Below are 16,685 nucleotides of genomic sequence, written 5' to 3' on the forward strand. Positions count from 1 at the left end.
GGAACATGTCTGACATCTGATACAACTCCACCTTCAACCAGATTATGTGGAGGGTAACGAATCATCACCCTTGTCCTTAGTCATATTACCTGTCTCCGTAATTATATGGAACTGCCATAAACTAAAATTTGTGATCCGTTGAACTTCTCGATATCCAAGATCATTATTGCATCATCGAACGAGTTAACCTGTAGAAGTTGAACCTTGGTTCTGATACCAATTTGTTGGGGATCGACCCATATAAACAACTAGTAAATGTAAAAAAGATCGAACACAAATATTTTACATGGAAAACCCTCCGAAGAGGATAAAAAAACCCATGAGTAAAGGAGGCTTCAGCTTTTCACTAAATTAGTAAAAAACAAGAGTACAATATGAAGAAAATAAACCTAAAAGTATTAAACGTACAATCCCAAACCTCAAAAACAAAGTCCTAACTCGAGAACAAATTTCTCTCCATAGTTACCATGAAACTCTCACAAAAACTCATATGTGACTACATCTTGTTGCCCTCGAGAAAAACCCTTGTTGATTGGTATCTCAAAACATGGATACAATAGCCCTCTTAAATAGGCTAAGATTAGAGTTCTAATCATACTAAAATATCCATGGAATAATTAGAGTCTAACTAAGAGAAGCAATCTTGCTTGAAGTCTAAAACGCGTCTGCCAAATAAGAGAAAACATCGTGATGTGGCATATCGCCTCGTCGCGACACCATCTTTGCTTTGTCGTTTCAACGTTGTCACGTCGTTCCGACATCCCAGTGCTCCTCGTTGTGACGTCGAGCCTATTTTGCACCTTCTTTGATTGCTCATCAAAACGTCTTTCTAAGTGCCTGAAAAACATCTGATAAATGCGAGGCACACCCCACAGTTTCTTATAGGCTTTCACTACAAGTAAGAGGAAAATCCACTTTTTTAACTAGGATACTATGTTTAAGCTGAAGGAGATATGGGATTTAGATCCATGTGTGACTAGAATTTAACTCTTTGCGCAAAACTTGGATGGAGATTATTGACTAAAAAAGATAAATTATAGGCCAAGTATTATATGGTAAATACCTTAACAATACCAACTTACTCGATGCTCCAAGAAATGGTGGTAGTGAACACGGTTAGAGAAGTATCCTTGCAGGAAAATATATCGTTGATAAAGGGTTATGTTGGAGGGTGGGTGATGTAAGTCTAATTAGATTACAAACTAACAAGTGGGTGCCTGATAGAAATATAGTTCATAAATGCATCCAAAATCCTTCACAGAAGTAGTTGCAATTGTTCATTAAGGAGTATAGGGAGCAGGAGGTTGAAACTATAAGGCTTTATCACATTTTTTCTAGAGGAAATATTTAGAAAAAAGAACATGGTATTTCCTTTCTTGATGAATTGCCGAGCTAATGATGAATTTATTTGGGGGAAAACTTTTAATGGCATCTTTTTAATTAAGTCAGCTTATGAGATTCAAGTGAATAGAAAAAGATTCGCTTAGCTTGATGGCAAAACTAATATAGAAAGTTCTTTAACATTCGAAGATCCAATCATCTCTTTGGTTAACTTGGAAAAGTAGAATTATGAGGAATTCAAATAGAAAGATAAGGTAACTTATCATGATTGATTCGAGCGAAAATATTCGGTGATCTATTTTTTCCTTAAATTATGGAACATCAATTATATTATGCTTAATTTGAGTAGCATTGATGGCATAGATTGAAGTCCATAATTTTTATATACTTATGTTGAAGTTTCATCAATCATCATGCACAATTGTTATGTGTGGATCTCTAATTTCATTATAGATTTTTATTATGTGTCAATTTTAGTTTAAAGTATTTCGATTCTTAATATGTTTATGTGTTTATATTGATTTAATAATGCTTTATAGCTGTTTAAATATGAATTATTATTAATATATTTATAAACTCTAAAATAACTATACCCAATTTAGTTTATAAAAAAACAAAGCTGAATTTGGGAAATAAAAATACAAGATAAATTTCATTTTGAGGATGGTACAACTTTTGCTTTATTACATTATTTTTGTTAGATTAGTTGTCTTTATTTTGGGCATAATTTATTTGCTTTTTTTAAAAAAAAAATTACAAACCCAATAATTGTCGGATCAATCATAGAAATTCACCATGGATTTCAATTCAATTCACTGCAAGTAAACAATCCAATTATTAATTAATAAAAAGAAGCCTAATCACTTTAACATAATCCACTCCAATCATAGGAATTAACTTCTTGTTGAGCCATTGGTTGATTAATAATAATAATCAACCGAGTAGACCAAAATGACATGACAATATACAATAATTTTTTGGATGATGAGTAAAACTATCGGAAAAGCTTCTTTTCTTTTCTTTTCTTTTTTCTTTTTTTTATATATATCTATATTTCGAAACATTGAAACGTTAAATTAATGGTGAAAATTATTTTTTATGGATAAATTATAAAAATATTACTCAATTATACATTTTGTTTTATTTTGGTCACGTACTTTGAGTTGATGTCGGCTTTTTCCTTATTAGTCTAGTAACAAATTTAACCCTCTAATGTTTACATATTTCATTAAATTGGTCCTAAATATAAAAATTTCAATAAATTTAGCCCTCAATGTTTATAAATTTTGCCATTTTAGTCGTAATTCTAAAAAAATTCAATAAATTTGGCCTTAGTATTTACAATTTTTTTCAATTTAGTCCCGTCTTACAATTTTTTTCAATTTAGTCCTATCTCTAAAAATTTTAAAAATATTTAAATTTTTTTCTTTTTTAGCTCTGCATAATCCAACTCACCCATGAAAGATATTAAAATAAGAAAATAAAATCCCCTCTTTCAAGCCATTTGCAACAATTTCTTATACTATAATTTACGCTTCATATCAGACCAAATCAATTGATTTGGAACCTATTTAGAATAATCGGTTGCATTACTACTCGAACATATAACGTTTTTAATGCCATTGATTTTTTGTCAGATCTTAAATTTTTGTGTTTTGTCCCAACTTTTTAGAGTTATTTTGCAAGTGACTTGAAAGAGGGTACATTTTTTCTTATTTTAATATCTCACATGGGTTAGTCAATAGATTATAAAGGGCTAAAAATGATTTTTTTAAAAAAGTCTTTTTTAATTTTTAGAGTTAGGACTAAATTGACAGATTTTGTAAATGTTAATGGCCAAAAATGTTGAATTTTTAAAAAAATTAGAACTAAAATGATAAATTTTATAAATATTGAGGGTTAAATTTGTTGAATTTTGTATATTCAAGATCAAATTGATAGAATGTGTAAATATTAGAATGCTAAATTTGTTATTAGACTAATAAAAAAGAAAGCTCACATCAACCCAATGTAACTAAAATATTTAATTTCAAAAAGTTTAATGACTAAATAAAATAATTAATAGTTAGGTGACCAAAATAGAATAAAATGTATAGTTGGGTGACTACTTTAACAATTTACCCATAGAAAATTAATTTTCCGTATAGATTTAACATTCCAGATCCATTACAAAATACTCAATTTTTTGGTAGAAGGGTGGAAATGGAATCCAGTCGTAAATACAAGAAGTACGAGTCATCATCCATGGCGTATCAATAATGAAAAAAACAAAATGAGAAATAGTTAAAAACTTAAGAAAAATGTAGAAATTGGTGGTATAGGGATGGGATGGCAGTGAATCATGTGTTCCTAATCTGTGTAAAATTTGAGTTTATTTATTATTACTCATATTACATTAAATTAAAAGTATATATAAGAGGCGATCGAAACTTGTCATCCATAAAAATAAAAAAGATTCATAATAATGAATACAAATAATAATTAAAAATATTTGAATATCACAAATGTCCGAATTCACCTTATCTATCCTCATTCTTAGTTGTGTAAGAAGAAATATGATCTTGAATGAAAAAATGTTACTTTTTTGACCATCGGAGCCAACGCAATTTCCGAGAGTCATTTCCAAAAACAGGAGGGGTGATGATGAGTCAGCAATGGAAGTGGATAAAGCCCCGTTAGTGATGGGACGAAACCAAGTAAGAACACGTGGCGTGATGGGAGAGGTGGGCCCGAGGAAGCGACGAAACATCGCCGTTTGAAAGGTGCCCCAGACATTTTGCAACTATAAATAGGTTGTGATGGATATTTGAAAACACAACAACGTGTTTGCCTTCCCCCTTTTACACTCCCCCTCTCTTTCCTCTCTTCTCTTTCCTTCCCCCTTCAGATATCTTCCTTTTCATCTTCTTCCTCTTTCTTTTTCTTCAAATACTGCCCTCTATTTTTCTCTACTTCTTGTTAAAAAGAAATGTGTTTTGGGAGTGTTTAATTATTGAAACAAAATGTGTGGGATTTTAGCTGTTTTGGGTTGTTCTGATGATTCTCAGGCAAAAAGGGTTCGAGTGCTGGAACTTTCCCGCAGGCAATTCATCTTTCTTTTTTCTTTTTTGCTAATTTTCATGCTTGTGTCTTTAAAATGGTTGCATAACATTTCCCCAATAGGTTTAGACAATGACAAAATTGTTTTTATGGTTTGTTGCTGTCAAAGATCAGCGAAATAAAAAAAAGACAGGGTTATGGTGAAATTTAACAACCTTAAAACTTGGTCTTGAATTCTTCATCATCTTTAAGCTATGTCGGGTGTTTTGAAGCAGAGATACTCTGCAACTTGGAAACGATATAAAGGGACATAAGCAAAAAAAAGTGGCAGTGTCCATGTTTCAATATGCTAGTTCAAGCAGCTCATGAACATAAAAGACTAATAAATTGAATTGAATTTATTGGTTAATGAGTAGTGATTGTCCACGTTGATGATGGTTTACCAACAGGCTGAAGCACCGTGGTCCTGACTGGAGTGGCCTCTACCAACATGGAGACTGTTATTTGGCCCATCAACGCCTTGCCATCATTGATCCTGCTTCTGGTGACCAACCTCTCTTTAATGAAGACAAGTCTGTTGTTGTCACTGTAAGCCTCTCTCTCTTTGCTTCTTTTTATTTAATGTTTCTCCGGTTCCACCCTATATGGCCACTCATTTAACTTTTTCAACACTTGAGGACTGCCTAACTGATCAAATCTGTGCTGAAAACTAGGTGAATGGAGAGATTTACAACCATGAAGAACTGAGGAAGAAGTTGGCCAACCACAAGTTCAGGACTGGCAGTGACTGTGATGTTATTGCCCATCTGGTCAGTCACCATGGATAGAGCTAAATTTTTTGGTCTCAAGTTTCTATTTTGTTTTGTGAATGATTGCCTAATAAGTACTTGACCTATATAATAGTATGAGCAGTATGGTGAAGACTTTGTGGATATGTTGGATGGAATCTTCTCATTTGTGCTGCTGGATACCCGTGACAACAGCTTCATCGTTGCACGCGATGCTATCGGTGTCACCTCCCTCTATATTGGTTGGGGACTTGATGGTAGTAAATCTAGGTTTTTTTTTTCTCCGTTGCAAGTAATTTGGGTTGAAACTGGTTTTTGCTAATTTAATTCTACTTCTTATAACCAGGTTCGGTTTGGATATCATCGGAATTGAAAGGGTTGAATGATGACTGTGAACACTTTGAAAGCTTTCCCCCTGGCCACTTGTACTCTAGCAAATCAGGAGGATTTAGAAGGTGGTACAATCCACCTTGGTTCTCTGAGGCCATTCCATCGGTTCCATATGATCCCCTAGTACTTAGACGTGCCTTTGAAAATGTAAAACTGATTACTTGCCGCCCAAGAAGCACTTTATGCTTTTGGACTAAAGAAATAAATATATTTTTTATGTAGTTTTGGCTTACGGGTTGTATCCAATATGTTCACAGGCGGTGACCAAAAGACTGATGACTGATGTGCCTTTCGGAGTTTTGCTATCTGGAGGACTTGATTCATCATTGGTTGCTTCTATCACTGCTCGGTATTTGGCTGGTACCAAGGCTGCCAAACATTGGGGAGCTCAGCTCCATTCTTTCTGCGTTGGCCTAGAGGTAAGTTGTAAAGTATACGATAAACCATTAAAGCTCTAGAGGATTTAAATGATTCTTAAAACTTGATTGTCAATTTCTCTGCAGGGTTCACCAGATTTGAAGGCAGCCAGGGAGGTTGCAGACTATCTGGGAACTGTCCATCATGAATTTCATTTTACTGTTCAAGTATTGAGTCGACATTTTTGTAGCATTTTCTATTCAAGAATTTAGGGTCTAATAAACTTGTAACAAGCTAGACTGCTCTCTAATGTGGCAGGATGGAATCGATGCCATTGAAGATGTCATCTACCACATCGAAACATATGATGTCACCACGATCAGGGCAAGCACTCCTATGTTCCTGATGTCAAGAAAGATCAAGTCACTAGGTGTGAAGATGGTTATTTCTGGTGAAGGCTCCGATGAGATATTTGGTGGATACCTGTACTTCCACAAGGCACCAAATAAGGATGAATTCCACCGGGAGACATGCCGCAAGGTAATAGATCATCTTATTCAGCACTTCACTTATGAGTAGGGGAGTTGGAACATAATATATAACGAAAACTGGTCTGTTTTGATACCTTTTTATGCAGATCAAGGCCCTTCACCAATATGATTGCCTGAGAGCTAACAAAGCAACATCCGCATGGGGATTAGAGGCACGAGTCCCCTTCTTAGACAAAGAATTTATCAATGTTGCCATGTCTATAGACCCTGAAGCGAAGATGGTATGTAAACAAGCATCTTTTTTCTTATTGTTCCTGGAATTGCTTGGTTTATTCATTCATGGTTGAGATTTACAGACTTATGACAAATAGTTCTTTGTTTATCAATCAGATAAAAAATGATGAAGGACGCATCGAGAAGTGGGTTCTAAGAAGGGCATTTGATGAGGAAGAACATCCCTATCTGCCAAAGGTCTTCTAATTTCATTTCTTGTCTTTCATATTTGTCAACTATGAAGCCAAACTAACATGTCCTATATGATGCCCTGCAGCATATCCTCTACAGACAAAAAGAACAGTTCAGTGATGGTGTTGGTTATAGTTGGATCGATGGTCTCAAAGCCCATACTGCCCGACATGTAAATATCTTTCTTAAGTGGGTTCTGTTATATGCGTTTGCTTAGTTTATTGTTCATAATTTAACAATTACAATCTTTCAGGTGACCGATAAGATGATGTCCAATGCTTCTTTCATATTTCCTCACAACACACCAACTACAAAAGAAGCATATTACTACAGAATGATTTTCGAGAGGTTCTTCCCTCAGGTGATTTTCTGAATCTCGTAGTTTGAATACGTTTACACTTCAAACTTTTTGTCAACAGCATTAATTGCTAAAGTGATCATCTTCCTTTGCTTGGTTTAACAGAACTCAGCTAGATTGACTGTTCCTGGAGGAGCAAGTGTGGCATGCAGCACTGCTAAAGCTGTTGAGTGGGACGCTGCCTGGAAAAACAACCTTGACCCTTCGGGCCGGGCTGCCTTGGGGGTTCATCTCTCAGCTTATGACGCAGAGACTCCCCTCAGCAACAAGCCATCCAAGGTTATTGATAGTATACCACGGATGATGGACTTTCCTGGAGTTGCCATACAGAGTTAATGCCTACCTACTGGAAGACAACAGAATGTATGAATTATTTAATAAAATGTGTTGGTGTATAATATAGGCGATGTTTACGAGTACTAAGAGATGCCGTGATCGTCGGATCATCTTTGGTTGTCATCAACCTGTTGTTTCTTTAAGCTAAGTGTGCAATCAATATTTTGTAGTGGAAGTTAATTATGAATGAGAATCTTCCCTTTTTTTGGTTTAATGTGCAAAAAGCTTCAGTTCTTCCACTTTACAAAAATCTTGCCCTCAAAAGGACTGTAATGTTAGATAACTTGGAACTAAGCAATAATTTGAGTTGAAACATGTTGTCTTCTAGTTTAATCGAGCGTTGAATCAGTCTAAATCTTGAAGATAATATCATATTTGACTTGAAAGAACTATATAATTATATCATTTATTAAGACACAATATTAATACAGTAAAGTGCAGTTTATGCACCCCTCTGCAAACCTATAATCAAAATTAGTAACTAATTATAAAATGAATTAAAAGCACATACAACTTAATAGAACAAGACAGTATAAAAGAGTTGATTCTAAGTATCAGGCAATCCAAGGAGGCACCAATGGCTACAATCAGCTGTGTGGTCTGGGTTAGCCCTCTGAGCAGGGCTTAAGTCACCACTGTAAATTGAAGGGTGCCCATCTTTCCTAAGCTCAAACAGCATGGTTATGTCCAACAAATATGTAGGGATGTGCATTTCTCTAATGACTTCATCCACCACTCTCATCTGATTAGGGTATGTGCCAGGATACGTAGTTCTGGTCATCGGTGTTGTTTCTCCGTAACTGTTTTTCATTGTCGTCGCAGGTTGCTCTGGTACCCTCGTTCACTTGGACTATGAAAGCCATTTCATGAAGCTCATTATATCCATGTGAAAAATCGAAAAATTTGGACACTCATGCATACTGTGCTTAGAGAAACTGGTCCACCAAAAAATAGCAGTCAGGCAATGTATGGTCTCTGTCGAGCATTTTGCAGACTTTTTTGTTACTTTATAGTGAAATTTCTAAGCAATTTACAAAGAAAGGGTGATTTCCCACCGACACAAAAAGTGGTTAAAAGAGATACTTTGGCTGCTCACCGTTTCACAAGGTTACACGATTGTAAAGAAAAAGCAGTAAAAATGAACTAAACCCTTTTAATTAATTAGAAGTAATTTGACTATCTCATGAAACATGGGAAGATGAGGGGAGAACATAGCATCAACCATCTAAGCAGACAAAAACGAAATTCATCTAAGCTCAGACTGGACCGAATTTCTAGTGCTTGGTGTCCAATTATTGGTTTTTTTTCTGCAACACAACTATAATCATCGATCAAAGCATAGAGTCCACTACACATTCTAATTAATTTCCATGCAATTGTTTAAGAGAGAGAGAGAGAGAGTTACTCGTAATGTGTGGGTGAAGTAGACTGGAAAAGAAATTCGGTTCTATTTTGTTGGAGCTGAGAGCAACTAACAAGAAGTTTCAGCCAATTGCTTGAGCAGCAAGTGTCGTGGCTTGAAGCTGAAACAAACAGAAAACTAAAGAGAATAAAGCAAGAAGAATGAAGAGAGTTTTTTGAATGAAAACTTGATTAAATTCATTCATCAAAAAAATGGCTTAATGCCAATACATAAATCAAGCTTCTAGCTTGTCAAGACAGTAGGTTAACCAAAACTATACCTACTACCACTTAGTTTCCTAGTAAATTGGAATGATAGCTTGTGCAAATGAATAAAGCTGGTAAACAGCTCAATCACCATCAAGTTTACATCAAATATCATCTTGTCATAGTTCAAAATGAACTAGGTTACATTACATAAACAAAAAAGATTCAAAATGGAACTAAACATCCTTGCTTTCTCGTGCAAACTGCTGCTTCTGCATGGTGGTCTTCAATGCTTCATGCTAACCACCTTTCAACACTCCTCCTTGGTTAGCATGTTGCTAACTCCCATCTTCATTCTTAAGCTTTGAAACCTTGAAACATTAAGAGGTTTTGTTAAAATATCAGCTAATTGTTCATCAGAACTGCAATGAACCAGTTTCACTTCATGAGCTTGTTGCATTTCTCGAACTGCATGAAGCTTAATGTTAAAATGTTTTGTCCTCCCATGAAAAACAGGGTTCTTTGCAATTGCAACAGCTGATTGATTGTCACACATTATCTCTGTTGCTTCCTCTTGTTCAAGGTTGAGATCGACTAGAATTTTTCTAAGCCAAATGGCTTGATTGACTGCTGCAGCAGCTGCTACATATTCTGCTTCTGCGGTAGATTGAGCCACCAGTGCTTGCTTCTTTGAACTCCAACAAAATACTGCTGAGCCAAGATTGAAAAAATAGCCTGAAGTGCTTTTCATATCGTCCACTGAGCCTGCCCAATCACTGTCACTGTAACCAATCAAATTTGAATGCTTGGCCTTGGTATACAACATTCCATAGCTCAGGGTTCCCTTAATGTACCTGAGAATTCTCTTGCCTGCTTTAAAATGACTTTCATTGCAGCAATGCATGAATCTCGAGAGTAAGCTCACAGCATACATTATGTCTGGTCTAGTGGCAGTAAGATATAACAAACAACCAATCAGACTTCTGTAAGTTGTTTCACACACTGGTTCAAAAACCTCTTGACTCGATAGCTTTCCTCCAACAGCTATTGGTGTGTTGGTAGGCTTGCAATTCTCCATTGAGAATTTTCTGAGAATCTTCATAGCAAAAGTCTCCTGACTTAGCCAAATTCCTTTCTCAGCTTGCGTTACTTCCATGCCTAAGAAGTAGGACATCAACCCAAGATCTGACATCTCAAAATGCTGTTGCATTTTGGCTTTAAAACTGACCAGCATATCTTGATCTCCTCCTGTCACCAATAGGTCATCGACATATAATGAGACAATGAGCTGAGTTTCTGCCTTGGTCTTTTTGACATACAGAGTTAGCTCGCTAATACTCCTCTCAAATCCCAAACTGATCAAATAGCTGTCAATCTTGCTATACCAGGCTCTTGGAGCCTGTTTCAAGCCATACAAGGCTTTGTTCAGCTTATATACCATATCCTCTCTACCAGACACTTCAAAACCTTGAGGTTGTTCCACATAAATCTCTTCTTCAAGGGATCCATTTAGAAATGCTGACTTTACATCAAGCTGATGTATCTTCCACTCCCTTTGTGCTGCTAATGCCACTACCAATCTGATGGTGTCAAGCCTGGCCACTGGTGCAAAAGTTTCCAGGTAGTCTAATCCATACCTTTGACTAAAGCCTTTGACAACTAACCTTGCCTTTAATTTGTTTAAGCTTCCATCAGCATTCTGCTTGACTCGATAAACCCATTTAACTCCAATGATTTTCCTGTTTGCTGGCCTTTCAACTAGACTCCAAGTTTGATTCTTTTCTATCATACTGATCTCTTCTATCATTGCTTGCTTCCAGCCTTGTTGACTTTCTGCCTCTTCAAAACAACTTGGTTCTACCATGGCCACTTGAGCTCTTTCATAAACATCAGCCAATGATCGAGTTCCTCTGATTGGTTCATCATCCACATCCATTTCAAATGTGTCTTGATTAGTTCCAACTTGATCAGATGCAAGTTCTTCAGTTACAGCCTCTGGTTCATTTTTATCCCAGTTCCAGCATGCCTTCTCATTAAACACAACATCTCTACTCACAAGGATCTTATTTGTAGAAGGTTCCAGCATTCTATAGCCCTTTTTAACTGCACTGTAGCCTATCAGAATCCCTGCTTGAGTTCTTTTATCCAGCTTTCCTCTTTTCACAGCTGGAACTTGTGCATAACATATGCAACCAAAAGTTCTGAGATGAGCCAGTGATGGTTTGAACCCAAACCAGGCTTCAAATGGAGTTTTCTGAGCTAAGGCTTTAGTTGGAAGTCTATTTTGAAGATAGACTGCAGTGTTTACTGCTTCAGCCCACAGGGTTTTAGGAAGATTTTTCTCAAACAGGAGGCACCTTGCCATATTCATCAAACTTCTGTTTTTTCTTTCACTGACCCCATTTTGTTGAGGTGTATACACATTGGTCAGTTGGTGTTTAATGCCTGCATTCTCACAATAGAGTTGAAACTGAGCTGAGGTATACTCAGTTCCATTATCTGACCTTAGTGTCTTAAGTTTGTGGCCAATTTCAGTTTCAACAGCAGCTTTGAACTTCAAAAACACATTAGCAACTTCTGATTTTTGTTTCATAAAATAAATCCAACAATATCTTGTATGATCATCTATGAAAAGAATAAAGTACCTGTTCCCATTGAGAGATTCGGTCTTCATTGGTCCACACACATCAGTGTGTATAAGCTGCAGCTTCTCTGATGCTCTCCATGCTGTGTTTGCAGGAAATGGCAATCTTGCTTGTTTTCCTTGCTGGCACACTTCACAAATTTCATCATTCTTCACTGTTTTGATGAAGTTTTCAGCTAATTCTTCATTAATCATCTGAGCCATTGATTTGAAGTTAACATGTCCAAGCCTTTGGTGCCATAGCTTGGAGTCATCAATGGAGGCAATACAGGCTGAATGTGAGTCATCTGGCCATTCCACTTCAAAGCACTTGTCAGTCATAGTGACTGTCATGAAATTTGATCCATTTGGATAAAAATTTGGCATTCTTTCTGCTTAAACACAACTGAGTATCCTTTCTCTAGAAGTTGAGCTATGCTGAGAAGATTTCTGTCAATCTCAGGTACTAATAGCACATTCGAGATGACTTTGATGCCTGTAGGAGTGTATATTTGCACATCCCCTTTTCCTTCAGCCTTTATAAACTGACCATTTCCAATTTTTACTTTGGTTTTACAGGTTCTGTCCAAAGTTTTGAAAATGGTTGCATCTGGTGACATGTGGTTTGTGCATCCACTGTCCAGCAACCAACCTTTTGAGCATTTCTTCTCAGCAGCTAAGCAAGAAACAGCAAAGACCTGCTCTTCTTGATCACTGCTGTCTTCAGCTACTTGAGCTTCAACCTTTGGTTGTTGATATTGACTCTGCCTTGGCTTGGTTCTATTTTTGCAAACCCTTTCAACATGGCCCTTCTTCTTGCAGTGTTGGCATACTGCATCTGGTCTGAACCAGCATCTGTCTTCTGAATGACCTGGCCTCTTGCAATGTCTGCAGGGCTGGTCATTGCTCCTTGCAGCATCATTCTTTGGCTTATCTCTCCAGTCCTTCTTGCCTTTGTAGGCCATATTTGTTCTTGCCTGAAAGGCACCTTCTTGGTGCTCCTCCAGTCTGCTTGCTCTCCTCTGCTCTTGAGCATATAGAGCATTGATCAACTCTGTCAGGGAGATGGTGGACAGGTCCCTTGAGTCTTCGAGAGATGAGATTTTTGCCTCATACCTCTCAGGCAGAGTTGCTATAACCTTCTCCACTATCCTAGCTTCATTGAACTGCTCTCCAAGGAGCCTTATGCTGTTTACAACAGCCATAATTCTGTCTGAATACTGCTTGACTGTTTCTTCTTCTTTCATCTTGAGATTTTCAAAGTCCCTTCTCAAGTTGAGAAGCTGTTGTTGCCTTGTTCTTTCAGTCCCTTGAAACTCTTCTTTCAGCTTGTCCCAAGCCTCCTTTGGTGTTTCACAAGCCATGATTCTTGTGAAAATCACATCTGAAACACAGTTTTGTATGCATGACATGGCCTTGTGTCTTTTTGTTCTTTCATCAGCATGTTGCCTCATTTGAGCAACTGTTGGATTTGCTCTGAGAGGTGCTGGCTCTGCATCTGAAATGACTACCTCCTATAGGTCGAATGCCTGCAGGTAAGTCTTCATTTTGACAACCCAAATATGGAATCCTTCTCCATTGAAGACAGGTGGTGCAGCTGGTGAAAATCCTGAAGAAGCCATCGGGTTCCTTGGTTTGAAACAACAGGTCCACTAAGACAAAGGCTCTGATACCAATTGTTGGAGCTGAGAGCAACTAACAAGAAGTTTCAGCCAATTGCTTGAGCAGCAAGTGTCGTGGCTTGAAGCTGAAACAAACAGAAAACTAAAGAGAATAAAGCAAGAAGAATGAAGAGAGTTTTTTGAATGAAAACTTGATTAAATTCATTCATCAAAAAAATGGCTTAATGCCAATACATAAATCAAGCTTCTAGCTTGTCAAGACAGTAGGTTAACCAAAACTATACCTACTACCACTTAGTTTCCTAGTAAATTGGAATGATAGCTTGTGCAAATGAATAAAGCTGGTAAACAGCTCAATCACCATCAAGTTTACATCAAATATCATCTTGTCATAGTTCAAAATGAACTAGGTTACATTACATAAACAAAAAAGATTCAAAATGGAACTAAACATCCTTGCTTTCTCGTGCAAACTGCTGCTTCTGCATGGTGGTCTTCAATGCTTCATGCTAACCACCTTTCAACATATTTCTATCGACATTGGTGTCCACCCAATTCGACCATGTTCTCAACCCTTTCTCCATTGCAACCAAACGATCCATGTCCCTGTAATATTTCCCCCTGACTCAATCAAATCTCACCTGTCCAGTTTCACCTCAAACTATTCAATTAACCAAAGCACATTTTCCAGTAACATAAAAAAATGGTTGTAGTTTTTTGTCTTTTTGGCCTACCCCTGGAGAGATCCTTCATGAGTCCATCAATGGCCTGTGTTAAATACCAGCACGTCTGCCATTCTCCAGGCGTTTCCATTTTCATATATTCCCTCTAACTTGTGAACTCTCGTCCCTTGTACCACGTCCATATCCACCAAATATGGAGCCCTGTAAAATGATATGGATAAATCACATTCCTGCATTTTATCATCTAACAATGATTCAATCAGTAAAGGTATACTTAAAATTCGAAAGATTGCTATTTGTCAACACGAATTTGTTCAATTGGACCCTGGTAACTTTTTGGGCAACATAATGCTCACTTTGGGTCCTTCAGGCTCAAAAATGGATGTCATCTCTTCACCATATCCCTAAACCTTCATTTTTTTTGGTTAAAATATAGAACAGAGTGCTTGAAATGGCTCTTTGAACATGAATTGTGAGAACAAATGATTGTATTTTAAAGAGTTAAGAAATAAAGGACAAAAGAGGTTTTTTTTTCATAAGACTCGCAATAAACCTGAAGGTGGAGAGAGGGTCTCCTGTGATCATCTTTGTCTGCATTCTGGGTGCTGAAGCTGAAATCATACAAATCAAAGAGTCCCATTGATTCCTTCCAAGAGAATCACCAACAAACATCATGTTTCTCCCTCTCATTTCGATAAAAACACAAGTCCATCGAACCTGACGAATATCATCCCCCAATGTAAAAGTAAAACAAATAACAATGCACTTTACATAAAAAAAAAAAAAGTACTCCAAAATTTCCTTGGAAGCACACAATTGAGAGGCGGCCATCGATATTTGAGGTAATCAGAATCAGGTCTTCCATACAGTTGGCAGTTGAATTCTGCATCTATGATTGGACAGTTGGAATATTGGTACAATGGGTAACTATCATCACGAACCCAAGTGCCTAGAAACAATACACAAGTACTTTGGTTCGTTTGGAACATTGGCCTTCAATGTTGAGGGTGGCCAGGATGGTTCTTCAAGCTCATTATCAAAGCAGAGAAACCAGTTTGAAACTGAAACAACAAGGCTACAAAAAGAAAGGGTAGACATGACATGAAGGAGATTGATCGGAAGAAAGAAGGGTCATTTTGCAGAGAAATGATAGTAAAGTTAAAAAGCCAGAAGAAGAAAAGAGAGGGGGCAAATTAAAAAACAATAGCATATAAAAAGAAAGTGGGGTTTACCAATTCCTGGTGAAGGTTCTTATAAAAGATGATGAGGGGAAAGTTTGGTTTTGGTGTGTCGCGAAGTTAAGCTGAAAAGGGTTTCACTTCACGGGAGCTTAAATGGTAGTGGTGGACGTCAATTTAGACCCTTTTGAACCAAGTCTTGTTGGGGGAATAGGGACGCTTACTTGTCTACAACTTTATCTCCTTCCATGTATTTCCAAATTCACAGAAAAGGAAATGGTGCTACTGCAACTGCATGAAGAAAAGTCTAAACAAGGGAATAATGTAGGGGAATGGGGCCGAAAATGGCAATGACCTCACCATCATGTATTTAGATTCAGTGAGAAACCAAACAAATACTCTCAAACATGGGCTTTGGTAGGCGCCACAATCTTGGATTCTGTTTATTGTTTATAGAATAGAAAGAGAAAGAATACTTGCTACCAAAACCATGAACAAAAGCAAAGATTTTTTTTTCCTTTTCTACTTTATATCAAAGAAGGGCAAATCGAAAAAGCTAAATGTTCTTTGCTTTCCTTCATCCGCATGCATAGAACGATAATGCATCTTTCATCAGTTCAAACCCTTTTTTTTCTTTTGTCATAATATAAAATGAATCTGAGGCTACTATTGTTATTATACTTTTCGTCCTTTTTGTCAGCTTTGTGTCCATCAAGATTCGTGGGGCGAGTTTCATAGTGTGATTCTATAAAAACTTTACTGCCATCAGTTTTATGAACAACTATTTTGAGCTTCAAAATTATAAAGTCAAAGTTCATTGATGATTATATTATTAATTTATCTGACATGAAGTTTATACTTCAATATTTTTGTTTATAATTTCATTCCCTCCTCCCAATTCCCATGTATTTTTTTAATATTTTTCATGACCATAAAATATGAAACTTCAAATTTAATCCAATCCGTTTGTGCATCTAATTTTTTATAGGTAAAAGACAAGATGGACAATAACGAGTGATGAGTGAGTCCCAAGAAAAAAGAAGAGACAGCCCAAGGTTATTCACTTAATATATTACAACTTGGGACAATTTCCTACTAAACATAGCTGTTAGAAAGGGTCCAGACACTACAGTGGGTTGCTTACGGTGAAAACAACCATTAATCATCAACATAAATAGATGAGAAAATTGGTTGTGGAGTGGTAGTGGGGGATTTCGATCTTGTAACTTGCAACAAAAGTTATGGAACTTGACAGATTTCATTTGTTGGATACAAGGGAGGTTCTTTTTTTTTTTTGGGTAGACATCAAAAAAACGTAAATATAACTAAAAATTAGTGCCACCATTTAAATATTTTGGAGATTGCCACTTTCCGCGCAAAATAATGGAGTTTCCGATAGAGTGGAT

General features: G+C 36.7%; 2 protein-coding genes and 1 long non-coding RNA gene across 4 annotated transcripts; 1 reads left to right on the forward strand and 2 right to left on the reverse strand.

Annotated features, from left to right (window-relative positions):
• Positions 1 to 4,154: 4,154 nt before the first annotated feature.
• LOC107889073 (asparagine synthetase [glutamine-hydrolyzing] 1) lies at positions 4,155 to 7,779 on the forward strand. 2 transcript variants are annotated; one of them, XM_016813374.2, is made up of 13 exons: positions 4,155 to 4,423; positions 4,830 to 4,968; positions 5,094 to 5,189; positions 5,284 to 5,425; positions 5,515 to 5,705; positions 5,816 to 5,977; positions 6,062 to 6,142; positions 6,234 to 6,455; positions 6,553 to 6,687; positions 6,797 to 6,877; positions 6,957 to 7,043; positions 7,125 to 7,232; positions 7,335 to 7,779. In XM_016813374.2, exons 1-13 carry the CDS (start codon positions 4,344 to 4,346, stop codon positions 7,563 to 7,565), a joined length of 1,755 nt encoding a protein of 584 aa, XP_016668863.2. In that variant the 5' UTR covers positions 4,155 to 4,343; the 3' UTR covers positions 7,566 to 7,779. The 2 variants fall into 2 exon arrangements, with proteins under 2 accessions (XP_016668863.2, XP_040932348.1); XM_041076414.1 differs by having other exon boundaries at positions 5,293 to 5,425.
• Positions 7,780 to 12,146: 4,367 nt separating this feature from the next.
• LOC121206024 (uncharacterized) lies at positions 12,147 to 13,160 on the reverse strand. Its single transcript, XM_041076187.1, has 3 exons — positions 12,993 to 13,160; positions 12,630 to 12,748; positions 12,147 to 12,576 (listed from the first exon to the last, which is right to left on the reverse strand). Exons 1-3 carry the CDS (start codon positions 13,158 to 13,160, stop codon positions 12,147 to 12,149), a joined length of 717 nt encoding a protein of 238 aa, XP_040932121.1.
• A 321-nt stretch (positions 13,161 to 13,481) lies between these two features.
• LOC107889074 (uncharacterized) lies at positions 13,482 to 15,864 on the reverse strand. Its single transcript, XR_001681631.2, has 3 exons — positions 14,655 to 15,864; positions 14,153 to 14,302; positions 13,482 to 14,059 (listed from the first exon to the last, which is right to left on the reverse strand). It is a non-coding gene; the product is annotated as an uncharacterized lncRNA (long non-coding RNA).
• Between the last annotated feature and the right edge of the window lie 821 nt (positions 15,865 to 16,685).

The sequence above is a fragment of the Gossypium hirsutum genome, chromosome A09, assembly GCF_007990345.1.
Source record: "Gossypium hirsutum isolate 1008001.06 chromosome A09, Gossypium_hirsutum_v2.1, whole genome shotgun sequence".
Taxonomy (NCBI): Eukaryota; Viridiplantae; Streptophyta; class Magnoliopsida; order Malvales; family Malvaceae; genus Gossypium; species Gossypium hirsutum.

Coding starts and splice junctions, on each gene's coding strand:
- LOC107889073 (XM_016813374.2), top strand. CDS start 4,344: ATGTGTGGGATTTTAGCTGTTTTGGGTTGTTCTGATGATTCTCAGGCA. Junction 5,426..5,514: donor TATTGGTTGGGGACTTGATG/GTAGTAAATCTA, acceptor TCTTATAACCAG/GTTCGGTTTGGATATCATCG. Junction 5,706..5,815: donor TTAGACGTGCCTTTGAAAAT/GTAAAACTGATT, acceptor ATATGTTCACAG/GCGGTGACCAAAAGACTGAT.
- LOC121206024 (XM_041076187.1), bottom strand. CDS start 13,160: ATGGCTTGTGAAACACCAAAGGAGGCTTGGGACAAGCTGAAAGAAGAG. Junction 12,749..12,992: donor CAGACAGAATTATGGCTGTT/GTAAACAGCATA, acceptor TGGCCTACAAAG/GCAAGAAGGACTGGAGAGAT. Junction 12,577..12,629: donor GCTGGTTCAGACCAGATGCA/GTATGCCAACAC, acceptor TTGCAAAAATAG/AACCAAGCCAAGGCAGAGTC.